Raw genomic sequence first — 21,281 nt, forward strand, 5'->3', positions numbered from 1 at the left:
AAATGCTCTTTGAATCTTTTAAAACATATTTTGAAATGACAAAATATGTAAATTGAAATGCTAACAAACTATAACCAGATAAATAAATAAATAAATAAAATGAAAATGTGACCTGTTCATACATCCTTAACTGATCATACCAAGAGTGGGGTAAATATTAAGTGTTTCAATTTTTGTTTCTGGATCTAACTCTTCATCACCTTCAGTCAGCTCCATTTTGCCACTCCCATTTTTCACCATTTTTGCCTTGTTTATAATTCAGCGGTTCACCAATTATTATTTCTAACATGCAATAGCAGTTCAAACATGACAAAAAAAAATTCTCTTATCCCCGTCATTCCACTTCAGATCTCGTTTCCAGTTGCTTCCAGGCCACTTTCTTATACTTGAGAATATTTGCTGGGGGTATTAAAATACAAATTTGCCTATTTTTCCTTGTTCATACGTGGATAAGTAGTCTCCTTGTATTGTGCTGAATAGATAAGCTGTAAACCCAAAAAATCTTTAAAAACAAGCCGGATGGTCGCTGCTAGTAGATCATGGCGTCCATGATCTCCCACAAGACGTTCCTGCGTTGGGGCGGTAACGGACATCCCACCGCATTTGCCAAGTGCGGGAGGGGCCGGAACAAAGCCCCCTGCTATCGGACCTCTCTACAGGAAGTCCAACAAAGCTCCCCCGTCCGGGGGGCTCCCAAAGAAGCGAAAAGAGGTCAGGGGTCTCAGAGCAGCCCGAGGATCCACCCCGTACACCGTACCGGAACAGTAACAATTTAGAAATTTTCTGATAAAAGAAATTACTCAAGCCGTTAAAGACGCTTGTAATAACACGGTTGAAAATTATCAAAGAGCAAAGCAAGATACAAATAAAAATGAAAACCAAATCCAAAATATGCAGAGTCTTGCAGAGGAAAGGGATGGTTGTTGGGAAAGAAAGAGTGAGGTGTTTGAAAACCAGCCAGCATTCATGAAAGAAGGGACTCAAGAAATAGCTATGGATACAAGTCCTTGCTTAAAAGAAATAACAAGCCCTACACCAGAAGAAATAGCAACAAAAGGAACTTCATCAGAGGTATTGGTGGCAAAAAAGAATAAAAGGGGGAAAAGGAAAAGAGGAGGAAAAGTCTGTACGAAGAAAACTAAGGAGAACAAAGGGATGATGACTAGGCTTTCGATTTATGGAAGAAGTGATGATGGAAAGGCATTTCAGGAATTTAAGAATGTGAGACATACGGTGGACATCCAAAGGAAGGAAGAAACTACAGAAAGAGGGGAAAGAAGGAAGAGACAATTTTTTTGTTTAAAAATAATGTGTTTGCATTTTCTTGCTTGACTATAAATGGCTTTTGTTAAAAAAATAGAGTTAGTAGTAACCGGGGGGGGGGGGAATGGTGAGTTGCTAAGTTATAAACTGTTGATGGTATAATTAGGGATAGTTAGTAATTTAGTAGTTTCTTGGAAATATTATTATTTTTGTGTGATGTTATTTTTTTGTCCTTTTTGGTATAGGAAGTTCCGCAACATGGACATGAATGATGTTGTAAATGAGAATGAACTGTTAATGTAGAAACCTCAACAGTTTGCTTTTTAACTTACAAATAGATATTTTCATGCATAAATGAACAGCCCTTTAAGTATGCAGAGATTTTTGCTTTATAAAAGGGTAGTCTTATTTTACTTTAAAAAATACTTTATTTTCCCTAGAATGAATGAGAGGAGGTCATAAGGTACTGTTTAGGCTTCTTTGGAGGTGAATTGTAGCATGTATATTCATGTGATTTATATAAGAGGTGTTTAACATTTTGAAAACGATAAAAATAGCTAAATAGACTCAGCAAGGGAGTTGATTATATTTACTATCAATGTATTAAATAATAATATTTATACTGTAAAAAAAGTAGCTAAGTATACAGAAAAGATAGATACGAATTTCTGGTGTTCTGCTTTTGCTCTTAAAGGGATAGAATGAATTTAAATCTATTGTTTGTGTAGCAATTCAAATGGAGATTAAGATACCAAATGATTTAACAGGTATTATGGCTTTATTATTAGTATGAAGATTGCTTAGTAGCAAACGGTAATTATACTAGAAGAGTTAGAACGACAACAAAAGTGTTAGCCAGTATAACTTGTAAGGCCTTGTAATACGGGATATAAAATTTGATAAGACAATATAATATTATGGTGAAGTTATAACTAACCTATTAATTCTGATTTGACTACTGTAAATGTATAATGAACTTATTAATCCTGATCTGATTATTGTGAAGTGCTAAACATATATATACATATACTGTCTTCTTATGTGTTTGTTTGTCTTAAAATCAATAAATAGATTATTTTTTAAAAAAGAGTGGGGTAAATATAAGAACAAACACAAATCCTAACTGCAATCAATGGAAATTCAATAAGGCTCCTTAACTCTTATTCACTTCTGGGGCGGATCAAGGGGGATGCCATGGAGGAGTTTCAGGTTTTTTACACTTTGTGAATTTCAGAGATATCCCAGCATTAGGAATTCTTAGAGCTTGTGGTGCAAACAGCAGAGAGTAGGTCTGCTGCCACCTGATCAACAACTGTCCATTGCACAGTGGTCCCAAACCACATGAGTGTTTCCTCATATGAGATTCTTTCATTTGTGAATGTTTTGATGCAGGGCATTGGCAGTGTGTGTGTGTGTGTGTGTGTGTGTTTGTTTAAATAGGTAAATAGGTAGGTAGGTAGACAGACAGACAGACAGACAGAGATAGTTTATTTAAACATTTTTATGCCATATCATACTGAAGCATTATACAAGCACTTCGCCCTAGGAACGTTCTTTCAGAGAATCTCTTGCAACTATGTTATGATACATCGGTGAAAATTAATGAAATTGTTGATACGTACCTGTTGAAATAACAGACCAAGAGTCGCTGCTTTCATCCACATTTGGAAGAACAATAGTATTGAAATGGTAGAACATTCCAGAGATCATCGTCAATTTCTCCATTTCCAGCTATCTATGCTCATTTATATATGCAGATTTTTGTACACATTTTTGTATAGAATTTTGTGATCGTTATTTAAATATTTTCTAACGCAGTTACTTTACAGTTTCTTCTTTTTTCGGTCTGTTCTATTTGAGAAAAACAAGATGACCTCATTTGAGTTTTTCCATAAAAATGTGACAGTGCTTGTGTCACGGCTCAAGTGGGGTGTCACCTGATGCTGCCACCACTCTGGATTTAGGTTCCCTTGAGAAGGCCCAGAGCACCCTCCCCAAACCTTCAGACCTCCCTTTTGGCTGAATAACAGGCATGAGGACCAGGCAGAGTGAAACAAGGAAAAAGTTTATTTTATAGGAGGTCAAACAACAAGGTGCAGAATAATAACAGTAAGTGGGTGAAAAGAAAAGAAATCAAATGCCCTAATGCGTCTAAATATATACTGTCCCTAGCTCACTATTCCAAGTGACACTAGACTACTCACCCTTCCCTCAGGATGAGGGTTTCTTTCTGCAGCAGCCTTCCTTCTGGCTCTGCCCTCTGGAAGAAATAGCTTCTGCTCTGGCACCAGCCCTTTTGTTCCCCAGCCCTCTACTTCCCTATTGGTCAATTTTGGCTCCAAAACCTCTCAGGGGCTTCTGGGAGTTGTAGGCCCAGCCTCACCTACTGCTAGCCAGCCTCCCTGGGCCTAGTAGCCCTCTGGTGGCACAGCCCAGATCATGACAGCTTGAAAAGCACATTCTTCATAATATAAGAACCATGAGCGTTCCGGGATTGCAGGCCCTTACCAACCTCAGCACTTGACTGAAGGATGTGTATTTAACTGAGCAAAATTCGGGAGGAATGGCATCATTAACTGAGGATCCCTTTGAGAATGACAAGTGATGGATGAGTCTAAACTCACCCAGAGCTTTCTTGGGAACCACCCCAAGTGTGGAGGCCCAGATGCTGGGCAATGGAGGGGCCTGCAGTTCGGCCTGCAGAGCTCTCTGTAATTTTTGTGGTGACAACTTTGGGGTTCTCCCTAGTTGTTTTGAGGTTATTGGCATCTGCCACAAGCCACTGGCTGGTGAAGGGGATAGGGAGCCCAAATGTAAAGCTATCTCTAAGATAAGCAGTGGTGGAACTCTGTCAGTAAGTGTCTAGGATGCGGCAAAGGACCTGCAGGTTGACAGGGCTGATGGCCAAGCCTGAATCATTGACCAGCTGCTCATTTTCTGGCTGAGCTGCCAGAGGAAGAGGTGTCTTTGGACCCCCCCCCCTTTCTAAGTGGCACCATTAGAGGAGAGCCTGCTGCTCTAGGGCAACCTTCCCATTATTGACCAAACCTGGAGTATAGTGCAAATTAGAATCACAGGCAATCACCCTCTGCTTCCTCCCCAGCTGGCACACTCACACAAAAGCAACGTCGGCCTGGCGCAGAATCCCACTGAAACTAACCATTTGCCAGCTTATTGTCTTGAAACCGAATGTAATAATAATAATATTATAATAATTGATGCTCCTGGCCTCCCCTGCATGCTCAGCAGGTGATAGCCAGCTTCCTTCTGATCCCATGTGGCTCCTGTCCATTGGCTAGTGGGCAATGCTCCCTCTAAGCTGTGGAGTCTTGTGAGCAAAATCTTTGTGATCATTAAAGTTGTGAGCGAGCAATTTGGCTACTTCATGAATTAGTTTGCTCTGGAGCCATCTTTCCTGAGCTAAGACAAAAATGTGTGAGCCGGAAGCTAAAAAAGTGTTAGAGGGAACACTGCTAGTGGGGCCTCCCCGAAGTGAGGCTGTCCCCGGCTGCTTCTCCAGGCCTCGCTGCTGCTGGCTCAGGAGCTGATTGGCAGTGCTCCCAATCAGTGTTCCCTCTAAGCTGAGTTACTGTGAGCTAGCTCAGTTTTTAAGCCTCCACCTCACACGTTTTTGCCTTGGCTCAGGAAGGAGGACTCCAGAGCAAACTGATTTATGCAGTAGCCAAATCACTCGTTCACAACTTTAATGCCAGTAGCTCACAAAGTAGAATTTTTGCTCACAAGACTCCACAGCTTAGAGGGAACATTGCTCCCAATGAGCACTGCTGATGTGGCTGCCTGCTTCTCCAGGCCTCGCTGCTGACCTGGGAGCTGAGTGGCAGAACTCCTCATTAACACTGCTGATGTGGCCACCTGCTTAAACAGCTTCACTGCAGCTGGTGACCCAGGAGCTGAGTGGCAGTGTTCACAATGAATGCCACCAATGCGACCGCCCAAAGCCTCAAGGTCAGGGACACAAAGCTCAGCAGCACACCATCCCTGATCTCCCATGCCGCTTGCACTTGTGGCACAGCCTCAGATGGTTGTGGGCCACGCTTGCCAGCCCAACTGCATGGGCCTTGCTCCAGCTGCAGAAAAGCAGCTTTGGGAGAGTGGCGATGCAAAGGAAGTGACAGAAGAGCCAGCCAGTGTTTTAAGGAGCAACGAAGTAGCTTGCTCAATAGATCCCATGCTGCCAGGTGATCTGGCCGGGTGGCACAGCATGCTTCCCCCTGGTGACCCCTCCCCTCCCCTTCCCCCACCCCCAAGCCCAGCTTGGACCCCATCATAGGCCCACCTGGGAGGGGAGGGCCAGGTTTTTCCCACCATTGCTGCCACCCATCCCTCAAGCTGCCTGCACAGTCCGTTCTACCTTGCAGCATGTGGCCAGCTATGGCCACTCTTACCCCTGCTGGCTACATCCTGCCTGCACAGGACCGCAAATGGAACCTTCTGGTGAGTTGGTGCCCCAACTTTGAGAAAAACAAGATCAGCTCATTTGAGTTTTCCCAAAATAATGTGACAGTGCTCGAAAAGCACAGTCTTCATAATATTTCCACAACACATAGGTATTAAAAATAGAACACAAGAACTGCTTTATTGAACCATATAAACCCAAGTCTATTGTCTTTCCAATAATGGCCACCTGTGGCTAATAAACATGATATGTGATAAACATGTCATCCTTGAGCATGCTAAATATATTTAAACATCTAAGCTATTTGCTATCAGCACATCTTATGACAATGCAATCCATAAATTAATTATGTGTTGTGTTGTGTACATAAGAGCCTTTTGTCTTTCTTAAATCTTTTTTGTTTGGAACCTGATGCTGTTAATCACTGGGTGATCCTAAATGTATTCCTCCCCCCCCACCTTCATATTTGTATGACAATTTAAAAATCTTCCCCTTTATTTTTCCTAGCCTATCTATGTGCCAAAGAAATCCGTTCCTTTGATCTGATCCGTGTGTAATACTACTAGTTGGAAATGTCCCTCATATCCTTTGTAAGCAGAGTTACACCCTTCTAACCCCATTTACTTCAGTAGACTTGGAAAGGTATAACTTTTCAGGGGTCATTTTGTAGAAAAAGAGGTGCAGGAGCTCATTAGCATAACTCATTAGCATAACTCATTCGCATATGCCACACCCCCTGACATCACCAGAAGTGTGTCAGAAGGCAACACCCACCGCTCAGGCTCCACTGGACTGTTTTGGATTGCTAGCTATTGGGGGGGGGGGGAACGTGCAGATCTGTCCTTGCAGACGAGGGAGAGCTTGTACCTGAATAAAACTTGGTCATAAAGGTGCCACTGGACTGTTTTGGACCGGGGGCCAGGGGGGAGCTCTGCAACTTACCTGGCTGCTTCTTGCTCTGACTGAGAGCTGCTGGGAGCAGGGGGTGGGGCTTGTTGCATGTGCCCGCCCCCTGGGCTCTTTACTGCCGGAGCTCCGATCCTGTGCGCTCCTGCAGGAAATGACCCTTGACTTTGCTAAGGATGGCATGGCCCATCTGTTATAGTCTGCTAAGTCAGTCTCTGTTCTCCCCCTTACCACTCCCTATGACTTTCTTGGGCTCCAAAATAAATAAATAAATAACCAATATCTGGCTGGTCTCCCCCCCCCCCGATTCAGAGTAGCCATTCTAATTAGTTTTGATTAGTTTATAGCACCTGCATAATATCAATTGTTATAATCTGTAATCGCTAAACATGAATTAGAATCCCCTTATGTAATGTTTTACATTAAATAGCTATACTTATTTCCAAATCATTTCCAGTGTAGGTTTTTAGGGGAAAAAATGCATCTTTTTAAAAACAAGAAAATAGCACCTGACAATTGATCATTGTTTTTTTTTTCCAGGAGAATATGTTGTGATGACTACCTATTTCCACTTGAAGAGAAAGATTGGATATTTTGTTATTCAGACATATCTGCCATGCATTATGACTGTGATTTTATCACAGGTTTCTTTTTGGCTCAACAGAGAATCTGTTCCAGCAAGGACAGTGTTTGGTAAGTGGCCTATCTTAATCAAATTATTGATCATTCAAAAGTCAGTGGACACTGAATTATATTATAGCAGTTTCATCACTGACTAGAGGTAAGGAACTTATCTTAAAGCCACAGCTCTGGCAGCTCTAACTTGCAGGCTTCTGTAACAACACAACGGGTCAGTCTGAGTGTTTACAAAAACTATTACTGGAGGCCGTGTGTATTGCCATGTTATTTATATATTTGATGTGAATGGGCCCTTATATATGTTTTAAAATTTGTAATTAATAAATACATGTATCTTTTTCTATATATTTTCTACATTTAGTTTTTAAAATTGGCCCTCTTTTTCACATTTTACTAACCTTTGTAAGGTACTGGATCTTTCAAGTGTAACATTCTTCGAGGCATATATGGGAAGAGGCGGTCCCTTAGAAATGTTGGTTCCAGGCCAGATATTATCTTTCCATATATATAATTGAGTAGTGGGTTGGCACTTTCTGAACATTCCACATGCTCCTAAATCAGTTGGCTCCATGATTTGTCACTCAGAAGCTTTCCCTATCCACTGGCTGCATTGCCTGAGTCCCGTCCACAGTGCGGTCCATCAGCAATTGGCCATCAACCACCACTCAAGAGTACTCACATGCCATTGGCCAGGAGCTGGGTCTGCTCCTCTTCCCCACCCACTCCAGCCACTGTTCCCTGTCAGAATACGCTCTCTCTCCTGAGGAAGACACTTTGCCTGCTTGGGTCCTCTGTGGGACTAACTTTTCCCTCAGTGACTGTTGGTAGGCAACCAAGCTTGGTTCTGTCAATAAAAAGACAAAGGAACGAAACCCTTTCCACACCTTTGTGAGGAACTAATTGGGTCCAGGTTGAGAAAACCTTCCCCCCTCCACCCATGCTGCCCGCCACAGGATCCACCCCCCAAATCTCCAGGGATTTCCCTACTCAGAGCTGGAAACCCTAATTTCCCCTCAGTGCCTGTTGCTTGGCAACCAATGCTTGGTTCTGTCAATAAAAGGCCCTTTCCACGCCTATTTTGGCCTTTGGGAGAAACGGATTGTGCAATATATTTCTGATTTCTGTGTGTTTTGGCTAACTCTTGATGCAGTGGAACTATACTGTAGCTGAGATTTAATACATGAAGGTTGCAGTCACACATGCCAGATGGAATGGGGGGGGGGAAGGGAGGCTATTCCCTCCAGAGGAATTTGACCCGCAGTTGCGCTATCACACAGTTCTTTGGAGCTGTAGGTGCAGCCCACCACTGCATGATGAGACGCAACCATGGGTGAGTTGGGGTTTTTTTGCCATTTGTTTCCGATGCGCTTAAACAAGGAATCAATTAATTGCACCTTTGCATTGAGGACTCCTTATGGAGTGTGTGGTGATGCGCATACTGAGAAGGGGGAAACTGTATGGAGTTGGGATGGCCTGATCAGACCATCCCAATGCCATGAGAATGTGCTGAAGCGAGCTTCCGGTTAATGGCGATATGCTACAGAAGTCTCTCCTGGACCTCCGGGGAGAAGATCTGAGTGCCTGTGGTGAGGGGGGGCCCTCAATTGTCTGTTGCCCCCCCCATGGAGCCGGTGCGAAAGGCTCCTCACCATGGGGCTTTTGAGGGGTAGCCTCTTTCGCACCAAGATGCTGCGGAATTGAGGCACTCCTCCACCCTGATAGTCCTGCTGCTGTTGCATCCGTACGGATACAGAGCTGCCGGCCAAGACAAGCATTGGAGATTGGGCGATTTAACCACTATCAAACGAGGTCCCAAGACCAACAATGAACAGTGAGTCAAGTAAAAAAAGATATGCCAAAAAACTAAAAGAAAGCCCCCCCTGGGAATGGCGAGTCGAGCGAATGGGGGAGGGGTTCCTCCCACATGCATAAACAAAACAATGATTTGCCAAGGGGGGAGCAAAAGTAAAAACTTGGAAATATGTTTTAAGAGATTTACCGGAGCGTAGATAAGCACTTGGGCAAATTTCAGAGACTTTAGCAACTTTTACTAAAAGTAAATAATTCTCAAACATGGTGGGGAAGAAAACGGAGAAAGACAAGCTAGCAAAAATGAAACTGGGAGGCTCGAGTCCCTGGATGGAGCTATCCAAAATGCTAGCAGAAACCATGCGCCCTCTGCTGGACCAAATGACCAACATTAACTAGCAGCTAACTGTACTGAATCAAAACCTTGCAGCTCAGCAGCTCCAACTAGTGGAAATCACAAAAATAACGGAGCAAACAGTGGAGAAAGTCAAAGAAGTGGACGCAAAGACCAAAAAAGTCAAGAAAAAGGTGCAAATGCTGGAAAAGAAACAAACTTCAGGTGAATTTCAAATTTTGCAGCTGCAAATGGAGAGAGCTAACCTAGTCCTCCGATTCCAAGGGGTCCCTGTGACAAAAGGAGAGAATCTAAAAGGACGTTTGAGTGAAGCATTAGCTCCAGTTTCAGATTTAAAAGCAGAATACTTGATAAGCGAAATAGATGTGATCTATAGATCCTATTCCAACTATATCAAGAAAAATAACCTGCCTGGAGAGATTGTGGTTAGATTCTCGAAGAGACATGTCATGGACTTAATACTCAAAACAACTACAGGAGTACCCCTGAAAATGGGAGGGAATAACATCAGAATTTTAAAAGATATCCCATTTGAAATCAGGAAGAAGAGGAAGGAGTATAAAGACCTAATATAGTTTCTGCAAACGAACAGCATTGCCTACAGATGGTTGATTCCCAAAGGAGTAACCTTTAAAATTAAGGACAAAAAAGAAAAGATTGACTCTGTCTTTAAAGCACACGAGTTCCTGAGATTGCAATTGGGAGAGCCAGGAGAGGTCGGTGGGGAAGAAGAACACAGTAAATCCAGTGAAGATATGGACTCTGTGGCTTCAGATGAGGACTCTGCTTCAGATAAGGGGGCAGCAGCCCCCAAGCGAGACTATCAACTGAGGAAAAGAAAGAACAAAGCTAAATAAAGGCTGAAGGACTCTGAATTGTGCCTTAAAACATTTACTTTAATGTTTCTCTTGGAATTTTCTTAAAATAGTTAAATGATTGGATAAAAGCTAAATATATTACCATAAATGACCATGTTCAATGTAATCTAAGCCTGTTAAGAATAACACTTATACAAGCTAATGTAAGGATCTCCTATACTTGGGGTTTTAGTTATTAGTGGTTTACTTTACTGTATCCTTAGTTGTAGTTGTTTCCCCTTCCCATTTTTTCTTTCTAGTTTGTAGTCTTTAGAAAATGCAATAAAAAATCCCCTCCGGAAGTTCAAAAAAAAAAAGAGAGAGAAAGAGAGAGAGAATGTACTGAAGCAATCAGACAGGGGAAAGTCCGTCCGTGGCCCTTAGCAACCCATTTGCTACTGGACTTTCCCCAGTGCCTGTTTACTCCGCTTCTGTGGTAAAGCAATGTTCCCAGATGTTCATGTCTGATTGCGCCCTTTTAATCCTCCTGGCATTCGTGCCTATGTCGGGGCTGATTGTGCGTATGATCACAGCCGAAATAGCTGCAGTTGTCAAGGTAACTGGTGAATATGTGATCTAACACAATGGTAAGTGATGTAACACAGATGCAGACCTCTAACTCTCAGTAAAAGCTCCATGGCTAGTTAAAAGAAAATTGTTCAGTGGTAGGTGTGGAATTGCCTTACTCAGAATGTAAAGTCTATTACCACAGTGACATCTTTTTTCCTGATTTAATGAACATTCACAAGTAGTCTTGAAGCCTATGGAGAGCAACTCAAAAATTTTGTTGTAAGAATGTGCAATGAGATTCAGGAAAGAAAGGAAGAGAAATGAAATTGAAAGTGCCATAAATCTAATTTTTAAATGTTATGATGGTCAAGCCAATACATCCAACTCAGGGATGATTTTGGCAAATGACATCTTAATTCATATGGCTAAGATGACTGGATTTTAGTGGAACTGAGCCAATACTTCAGTGTGACAAACAGGAAATATAAGCAGGGTGACTTCACTCTGCCTAATGCTAACAGCCTTAGTTTCAATGGCTTTTCCATTCCAGTTTCCGTTCCAATCACAAACCTGGTTTCATTTCCTGTAAAATAAAGGGATTTTTGTCTAAGATCTCAGTGTGTAAAAGAGTGTCAGAGTAGATGCTCAACATATGTTCAGTACTGAGGGAAAAATATTTTTTCTACCAATGGCCAGAATCTGAAGTTTGATGTAGTGGTTAAGTGTGCGGACTCTAATCTGGGAGAACCGGGTTTGATTCCCCACTCCTCCACTTGCACCTGCTGGATGACCTTGGGCAAGCCATAGTTCTGGCACAGCTGTTCTTGAAAAAGAGCAGTTTCTGTCAAACCTCTCTCAGCCTCACCTACCTCACAGGGTGTCTGTTGTGGGGAGGGGAAAGGAAAGGAGTTTGTAAGCAACTCTGAGACTCCTTTGGGTAGTGAAGGGCGGGGTATAAATCCAATCTCTTCTTCTTCTTCTGTCACTACATGCCCTGGAAGTCTTTGCTGTTGTGTTTCTCAAACAGCAGTCCCCCTGCACCAAACTGCTTTTGAAACAGAAAAGAATTTTAGAAGCATATTAAAATATTACATGGGATCTCCTGTTCAAAGTAAAAATAAAACTATCCTGAGAGATTCCTTTGGATCCTAGGCAACTGAAAAGCAGCTTTCTAACCAGGAACAATACATTTCCAAAATGAATCTGGAAAAGTCACTCATCTGATTTCTAATTACAGTAGTCTACAGAATAAGTGAGATTGCTTGTCTGCATTAAAAGGAAATCTAACAACTTCTGAAATGTTCTTGCTTTTCAGGAGTGACAACTGTACTAACAATGACTACCTTGAGCATCAGTGCGCGAAATTCTCTTCCCAAGGTGGCCTATGCTACAGCGATGGATTGGTTTATAGCTGTGTGCTATGCATTTGTCTTCTCTGCACTGATTGAATTTGCAACAGTAAACTACTTCACAAAGAGAGGCTATGCGTGGGATGGCAAAAGCGTTGTTCCAGAAAAGGTAACCACAGTATTAATATAAATGTTTCACATGTGGCATTGGCAACAGGAGTGACACTGTTCCTAAACCTTACCCAGAAATAAGGCATACAACATTCAAATGGCTTGTCTTAATCGAAGCCTAGTTGGGTGGGTTTTTTTTATTTATTCACTTCATTTTTAGAGCACCTATCTCACAAAGACTCAAGGTGAATTGCAGAGCAGGATGAAGTGACAAGGACTGTGATCCTAAGAACACTTTCCTGGAGTAAGCTAGTATATTGGTTTGGGCTTACATCCAAAGCCTCACATTTGGTGTTTTTGGAATTTTGCTCACTTCAGAATGGTTTTGTGAGAGCTTAGACATTAGCAGTTTACACGTTAGACATTAACAAGTTATTTAGTTGTTAACAAGTTATTTAGTTGTTAACTGATCAGTTTATTTTATTTATTTATTAAATTTATGAATCGCCCACCCCACAGAGCAGGCTCTGGGCGATGAACAAAATTTTGGACATTTAAAAATACAATTGATATATAAGTAAAATTATGGATAGTGACGGAAATTAAAACCCATCAAGATGGCGATTTAAACCTCCATTGCCAGTCACACTGCTGTCCCCACACAGCAGGGCAGGAAAGGGTATGTTGGGGCCATAGAAGAAAAACAGAGAGGGTGTCAGTCTTAATCACCCGTTGTTGCCCTCAACTAAAAGCCTGGCATTTCTGCCTTACAGGCCCTGCAGAATTGCATCAGATCCTGCAGGGCCCTGATGTTATTTAGCAGAGAGTTCCACTAGTTTATCAGTGTATGGAAAATAATATTGAAATCTGCATTCAAATTTGGTACTCATCCCAGCTCTTTATCAGAAGTCAGACAACAGTGAATTTGCACATTCATTGACCTATTTTCCTCCAACTAGGTGTTTTATGGTCTGTCCTCCCCACATCCTCACTCCCTCCCTCTCCTCTGGGGCTGCAAGTAATAAATTGTATTTGCAAAATCTCTATCAGCAATCAGACATCTAAGATACAGCTTGCATACTGGAAAGCTAGTGTGGTGTAATTGTTAAGTATGTCAGACTAGAACATAAGAACATAAGAGACGCCAATGTTGGATCAGGCCAAAGGCCCATCCAGTCCAACACTCTGTGTCACACAGTGGCCAGAAATACCAGTGCCATCAGGAGGTCCACCAGTGGGGCCAGGACATTAGAAGCCCTCCCACTGTTGACCCCCCCCCCTAGCACCAAGAAGACAGAGCATCACTTGCCCCAGAGCCCCTAGCTATACCTTGTGGCTAATAGCCACTGATGGACCTCTGCTCCATATGCTTATCTAATTCCCTTTTGAAGCCGTCCATGCTTGTAGCACCCACCACTTCCTGTGGCAGTGACTAGGACCTGGGAGAACCAGTTTTCAAATCCACATTCTGCCATGGAGGGTTGCTTGGGTGATCTTGGGCCAGTCAAACACTCTCAGCCTAACTTACCTCACAAAGATTGTTGTGAGAAAAACAGAAGCTACTTGGGGTCCATACTGGGGAGAAAGGCCCACCGTAAAAGAAGTAAATACATAAATATTATATGCTATACTCCAAAACAGAAGATTTTCCAATAAAGGGCAGAGAACAGAAGAACATTACATGATGGGCAGTCAGATTATAAGACATATACATATAGTTCAGACTCTTCAGTTTAGTGTTTTGAAAGGAGGGAGAAGCAATGTGTATGTGACAGAAAGAGACGAGACAGCTCCCAGTCAGAATTAAGCACTTACATAGGCAAAACCGAAAAGATTCGGCAGATTCCAGAACTCATATGAGAAGAGTCCAGTTGCATCAGACCAGTGAGCCATCTAGTTCAGCATCCTGTTTCCCAAGTTACCCACTAGGTGCTCCTAGGAAGCCCACAAGCAAGACAATAGCCCACCATTGCTGTTTGCCTCCTGGGAACTCATGGCAAATAGCCACTGACAAATTCCATGAATGTTTCTGTCTCTTCTTAAAGACATTGAAGCTAGGGGCTATGTCTACATCTGTGACAGTCTTCCATAAGCATTATGCTATATGTAAAGAAGCACTTTATTTATTTATTTATTTTTCATATTTATAGCCCATCATTCCCGTAAATGGGCTCAGGGTGGGTAACAACGTAATAGCAATACAATAAATACAATTAAAATGTTAAAATATAGTAGTAAACATTAAAATTGGTGGTCTACCAATCTTCTTTTTATTGTCCTGAATTTATTCTTCACCAGTTTGGTGTACTGGTTAGGAGTGCGAACTCTAATCTGGGAGAACCGGGTTTGATTTCCCCACTCCTTCACATGCAGCTGCTGAGTGACCTTGGGTCAGTCACAGTTCTCTCAGAGCAGTTCTCTCAAGAGTAGTTCTCAAAGACCTCTCTCAGCCCCATTTTCTCACAGGTTGCCTGTTGTGGGGAGAGGAAAGGAAGGAGATTATAAAATGCTGTGAGACTCTGAGTGAAGGGCGAGGTATAAAGCCAATCTCCTCCTCCTCCTCCTCCTCCTCCTGTTTCACTTGGTGAGCTCTAAATGAGACAGGAAGAGTTTTGTTCATTCACTTTCTCCATGCCATGCCTAAACAAGTCCCAGTCTGTAAAATAATTAAAATAAAAACATTTGAAATATCCAAAATGCATTCCATTACGTCCCCCTCCTCCTTGTGTATGATGGCACCTGATCACCTAATGCATTCAGAGGTCAATGCTATCTTTGAGCCTCCAGGCAAAGGGCAAATATATATATACTAGGAAAAAGGCCTGTTGTGGAAATAAATACAACGGCCTCTAGAAAGAGGCTCTGGGCGGGTGCCCCGGTCTTGGACACTCAGTGTCAATTTGCTGTGGCGACCTCAGCAGGGTATAATGACACTGAGTCCACCATTTTCTCCAGAGGAACTGATCTCTGCTACCTAAAGAACAGTTGTAATTTTGAGTGATCTCCAGCCCTCACCTGGAGATTGGCAACAATGGTTCCCCAGAAGGGAATAGTTGGTTTGGAGGGTGGAGTCTATGGCTTTGTACCTGTCTGAGGTCCCACGCCTCCTGAAACCTCACCCTCTCCAGGCTCCATCCCTCACATCTCCAGGAATTTCCCACCTGGAGTTGGCAACCCTATGTCCTTCCCAGCCAATCATCAACCTACCTTTATTTCCCCCTCACTCTTCAGCTTTCCACCCCCCACACACCTGCAGCCTCTCCCATGCTCTGAAGCCCTGACTGCTACGTCACACTGACTGTCATATGGGGGCCACCTCATCAGCATATAAGGATACAGAGCCCACCATTTTCTCCAGGGGAACTGATCTCTGCCATCTGGAAAGCAGAGTAATTCTGAGTGATCTCCAGCCCTCACCTGGAGATTGGACACATTTTACCTCAGAACAGCAAAACTGTTTAGAATGTTAGAGGCAAAAGCCAATCAAGTCGCATATGCAAACAACCTCTGTGTTCCGAGGCAGAGGCCAATGAGGCTACATATGCAAATAACCTCTGTGTTCTGACTGGCTGTGGGGGGGAGAGGAACAGCAAAATGTTTAGAATGTTGGAGGCAGGACTCAGGCAAAGCAGCCAGTGGATAGGGAGACCCTCTGAATGACAGATCAGAGAGCGAATTGATTTTGGAGCATGTGGAATGTTCTAGAGAAGTGCCACCACCATTTGGCTTTTATTTATAAGGGAGATATAGCCTTACATGCTACTTCTGTCCTCAAAATCTCCTAGTAATCAGCAGGTCCAGGATCTGATTGGTCTGCCAGTACCTGAACAAGAGAATCCCAGATTTGATTGGCATGGCATCTACATGAAGCTTTTCTTCTTTGCCCTCTTGCAACCAGTCAACATTTGTCCATAAGCTTATAGGAAGCCATTGCAGATGCCAGAGTACTGTTGAAATACATCCCAGCAGTTTATATCAATTTTCTGTGTAATAGCTACTCATTGAGCTGGAGTCATTTCTGATTACCAGAACGACAAGATGACAAGGACTATGGATAGACTTTATCCACAGATTTAAAAGATAAGCATTAGGAAGCAATAAATAAGTTAGAATGAAAACAAATCTCAAAATGTGAAAACTACTGCTGATAGTCGACCGCTAATGAAAGGACTCCTTCCCTTGAACAATTTTTGATCACATTCTGCAGATGGATTAACTGTGCTTACTCCATCTATTAGGTAGAAAGAGACTGCAGTTGTTATGCCCAGAAGTTTCTGAAGGATTTATTTTCTCCAATCTTCCATTTTTTCTTATGTCTTTAAAGAATAATAAAGTGGTAATTATTTATCTGGGATTTATTTGAGGAGAGGAACAAAAAGTATGAAATGCCAGAAAGCACAAAACACCCTAAGAAAACAAATAATGGGATGCTTTAAAAAGGCATTTAGTGTTGAATGTTGCAATTCTTCAGAGGGAGTTTCCACAGTTGTGAAGTAACCTCCAAAAATGTGTCTCCTCTAGCTGCACATTTCAGACAGACCTGTTGAACAGGTTCAGTGCTTGTAACTTAGCACCTGGTAACTAAAAATAGTTATAGATTCCTAAGAGTGTTGGTCAAAATTACTGCTACACAGACTACTCAAGCAAGTTGTGCCATATGTCTCTGAAGTCTTCCCTCCCCACAAACTTTACTGTGTCACTCTGTAGGCAAATGTACTTTACTGTGTTACTCCATAGGCAGAAAGCCAATTGCAATGGTATAATTCATTCAGACCTTCAAAGTTTGTTCAGTTATTTGGCTTTTCACCTAACCATCTTGGAAACATGATTAATCATTCAGTACCCGAAAGAAAACATTACACAATTAACATTGTTTAAAAATCTTTCAGTACATTACATCATCCCTGAATCCATATTATGCCTTCTGTCCACATTGTACCCAGGGCAGATGTCCTTATTACCTCATCTTTGTTACCCTACAGATTTAAGTGCCATAGGCAAGAAGGTACCCACCAACTCTTGCTGGACCTCCTAGATTGCAGGCCACCCCAAGAGCTGAAGGAACTTACAATTTAACAAATATTTTGTGTCTCTAACAGTATTTGGTACAACAAAAATAATAATACCTATGTCAGCTTAACACTCACCCTTCCCTCCTAAAGCCTACCCATGATCTTGGGTCTGGAAAAATGGAAGACTACTACTCTACTTATCTATGATGCAAGGTATACCCTAATACTGAGAGGAAATACCCATTCAGAAGACAGAGCATCACTTGCCCTAGAGCCCCTATCTATACCTTGTGGCTAATAGCCACTGATGGACCTCTGCTCCAAATGCTTATCTAGTTTCCTTTTGAAGCCGTCCATGCTTGTAGCCGCCACCACATCCTGTGGCAGTGAATTCCATGTGTTAATCACTCTTTGGGTGAAGAAGGACTTCCTTTTATCTGTTCTAACCCAACCGCTCAGTAATTTCATTGAGTGCCCACGAGTTCTTGTATTGTGAGAAAGGGAGAAAAGTACCTCTTTCTCTACCTGCTCTACCCCATGCATAATCTTATAAACCTCGATCATGTCACCCCTCAGTCGTCGTTTCTCCAAGCTAAAGAGCCCTAATGTCTGAGGCTGCTCCAAAAAATTATCTTCAGTTTGGCAGATGGTTTGCCAAGAGTTTCTCATGTAACCCTTCTGATCCTTGTTTTGCATACAAAGTAGAGATTACTTTTTAAAATGGAAGTTATATATACATTACCGTACCCACTGTTCTTCAAAATAGATCTCTAGAGATATTCAGTTCACAAAAAATTAATCATTTAAAATACAGTAAGTTATTTTGTGGATTGAATGTTGGAGCTGCTATAGAGAGATATTTCTGAATGTTCACTGTAATCATCCTTCTTATGATATTTGGATAGTAGAAGATTTAAAAAATAAATGATAAAATATAAATGACTTCATTGGAATGTCTCCAATTCATGGGATTACATCTAATCAGTATGTAAAGAAGCAGATTAATCTTACTTTGGTTACTATCATTTAACCAATAGTGCAAATATTAGTGAGCATTATTATTTATTATTTCAACATCACCCCTTGTCAATGCTTTATAATTCTTATTGAATTTACATTGCAGTGATAGCACTCATAGTTACATAGCACAACACTATTCAATCATTTTCATACCTGGGTGGGATCCACTGAGTATGGGAACCATGGGAAGATGTATGACATGAGAGTCGTGAGATGGGAAGAGTAGGAACCAGAATTATTACTTCACTGGTCTGAAGTCCAGGACTGTAGGTAGCTGATCAAAAGAGCTGGAGACAGGAAATACAAGCCAAACACTAAGAGGAATATAATGAGGAGAAATAAGTTATGGAGCTATCTACCACTGAGTGACCTCACCTCATTGTCCTGCCATTTTTCTCAGCATGGATACAAAGAGAAGCAGGAAGGATGATACCCTTGCTCTCTATGCAGCAGGTTCTTCTAAAAGGCAGAAAACCCCCCAGCTCTATAAGGGCTCACAACCCAGCAGGTGGGTCTCCACATACCACCTAATGGTTTCAACCCATTGGTTGAAAGCTGAGGTAGAACATATATTTCTTATATTTGACTGGCTTGGGTTTGGCATTCAGTGGTTGATGGACCCAAAGCAAACATCTAATACCAGCTATTCCTGTGAGTGGCCAAACTCATATTTTCATGCCTAATGTCCAATATTTACCCCCTGGTATCTCAGCTAAAGAGGTCTCAGGCAGCACTGTTGGGGAAGATCTCTGTCAGAGACACTAGGTTAGCTGCTACTAGTCAAGGTTGACAATAAAGTGTTATATGGCCTGACTAAAAAGTAATTCCCCTCCCCCTTCAATGTCTTAATTGGAAGGAAGCTTCAAATGTCCATCTTAGAATCAAGCTAAATGTGACTTCACTATGGATCTCCTGCATTTTATAACAAGTAAATGGCCACAGGGTGGGGAGAGATCAGCATGTGGCTGCAATGGTGTGCCATTGTCCAGATACAAATCACTCCACCCTACAAAATTGCTCCCCCCAAGAAATACCCGTATGTTCACCCTGCAGGACAAAGGACATGGTATGATTTTAACTGTGAAAACAACATAAGTGAAATAGTTTAAACACCCTCCACAGTGCTAAGGTTCTGATCTGATTAATCCTATTAAGCTCTATTTTTACAGCAGATCAGTTCACAGATCTTCTGCTATCATATCTAGTTGTGTACTGAGAATGTGTAGTTCTTGACTTACGAATCTTTTACATAAACATTATATATGCAACACACACACACATATTTGTGAGCAAAAATTGTATATATTCATAGTGACAAAAAGATACCCTAATATAGCAACAGTTTCTATACAGTTGTGGCAGATACGCAAAAAAACAGTGGAAAAAGTGATATTGTGGGCCTTATAATTAGTCCGCATAACTTGAATGATGGCCAGGACATTTTGTATTAGCAAGTGTAGAAGATATATCAGAAGAATAAGATCTAAACTTTGATTATTTAAACATACCAACTCGCTAAGCCATCTGACAGAGTTCATGGATCTGAAACAAAGTTTTAAGACTTTGATAAAATACAAAAAAATGGCTCACCCTTACTAAAGAGTGGAATACCCTTATTAGGGCTATAGAGAATAATGAGTCACAACTTTTCTGGAATATGGTTAATAGAGGTACCCGGGGGACATTAAATGTTTCTTTATGTATTCCTCCATCAGTCTGGGAACAACATTTTACTGATATTTTTGCATTACCTTTTAGTTCTGATCCTGTGAGAGATCAGGTACAACCACCTCAAACTGACCCCTGGCCTCCAGTACTTCCTGAAACAGTCAGTTGTCTAATTGAACAAATACTCTCTGGAAGAGGCCCAGGCCCCGATTTAATATTGGTATACCTATTAAAAACCAATGTACCTTGGTGGAGTAATCTTTTGGCCTCCCTCTTTACTCAAATTAATATCACGGGTCTTGTCCCTGAATCTTGGAGGCATGCCATAATAGTCCCAATATACAAAAAGGGTTCTACAAATGACCCCACAAACTATCGTCCTATCAGTCCGCTTTCATCAATTGGTAAACTCTATGCTGGTTTTCTACTTCAAAAATTATCAAAGTGGATAGAAGCAGAAGGTATTTTATATCCCAAGCAAGCTGGATTTAGAAAGGGTGTCTCAGCCATGGATCACTGTCTTGTATTGAGTCATTTGGCTGACAAATATTCATCTTACACTGGAGGTGGCTTATATGTTGCCTTCATGGATCTGAAAGCTGCCTTTGACTCAGGCCTTAGATCTCGGCTCTGGCTCAAACTAGCAAAAACCTCAATTGACAAAAGGTTGCTTTGGTTGATCTCCAAACTATATGAGAGTCCTACTGCTCAAATTCGTTGGGGGTTGGAGGGACAGCTTACCAACACTATTCCCCTGTTAAAGGGTGTTAAGCAAGGATGTCTGTTAGCGCCTACCCTTTTTAATCTTTATATTAATGATATGATCCCATACATCAAGGAAACAGCACATCATGCTCCAATACTGGCCGGCAAGGAAATTCCCATTCTGCTTTATGCAGACAATACAGTCCTTTTGTCAAGATGAGAAGTAGGATTCTAAAATCATTTACAGAATATTGTACTCAAGAGGGGTTAACAATTAACTATAATGAATAAAAATAATGGTTTTCTCAAACCATTCCTATTGTAGAAAGAAATCCTGGCTTGTCATGGACAAGAAATTAGAACAGGTAACCCAATTTAAATATCTGGGAGTGACATTTAGTCACAAATTGTCTTGGAAGCCTCATATTAGCGCAGCATCTGAGATTGCTAGAACAAACTCAAATGCTATCCTTAGATATTTCTTTTCAAGGCGGTCAGTATGTACCAATGGCCATAGCAGCTTTCAATGCTAAAGTAACTTCTCAGATTTTATTAGGGGTCGCTATTTGGATTAATGCAGTTTCTGAATCTCTCGATCGTACACTTCTCTATTTTTTGCGTAGAATGGCTGGGGTTCCTAGATGTGTGGCTGGTACTGCA

General features: G+C 41.8%; 1 protein-coding gene across 1 annotated transcript in view; it reads left to right on the forward strand.

The window, feature by feature from the left end:
• The window catches only part of LOC107109550 (gamma-aminobutyric acid receptor subunit alpha-1), an 88,008-nt gene that overhangs the window by 53,440 nt on the left and 13,287 nt on the right, over positions 1-21,281 (forward strand). Inside the window, exons 8-9 of the mRNA XM_015410212.1 lie at positions 7,127-7,279; positions 12,072-12,274. Of these exons, the coding sequence (XP_015265698.1) occupies positions 7,127-7,279; positions 12,072-12,274 (356 nt within the window). The remainder of the gene's footprint in view (positions 1-7,126; positions 7,280-12,071; positions 12,275-21,281) is intronic.

The sequence above is a fragment of the Gekko japonicus genome, unplaced genomic scaffold (assembly GCF_001447785.1).
Source record: "Gekko japonicus isolate JY-2015 unplaced genomic scaffold, Gekko_japonicus_V1.1 scaffold972, whole genome shotgun sequence".
In the NCBI taxonomy this organism is placed as follows: domain Eukaryota; kingdom Metazoa; phylum Chordata; class Lepidosauria; order Squamata; family Gekkonidae; genus Gekko; species Gekko japonicus.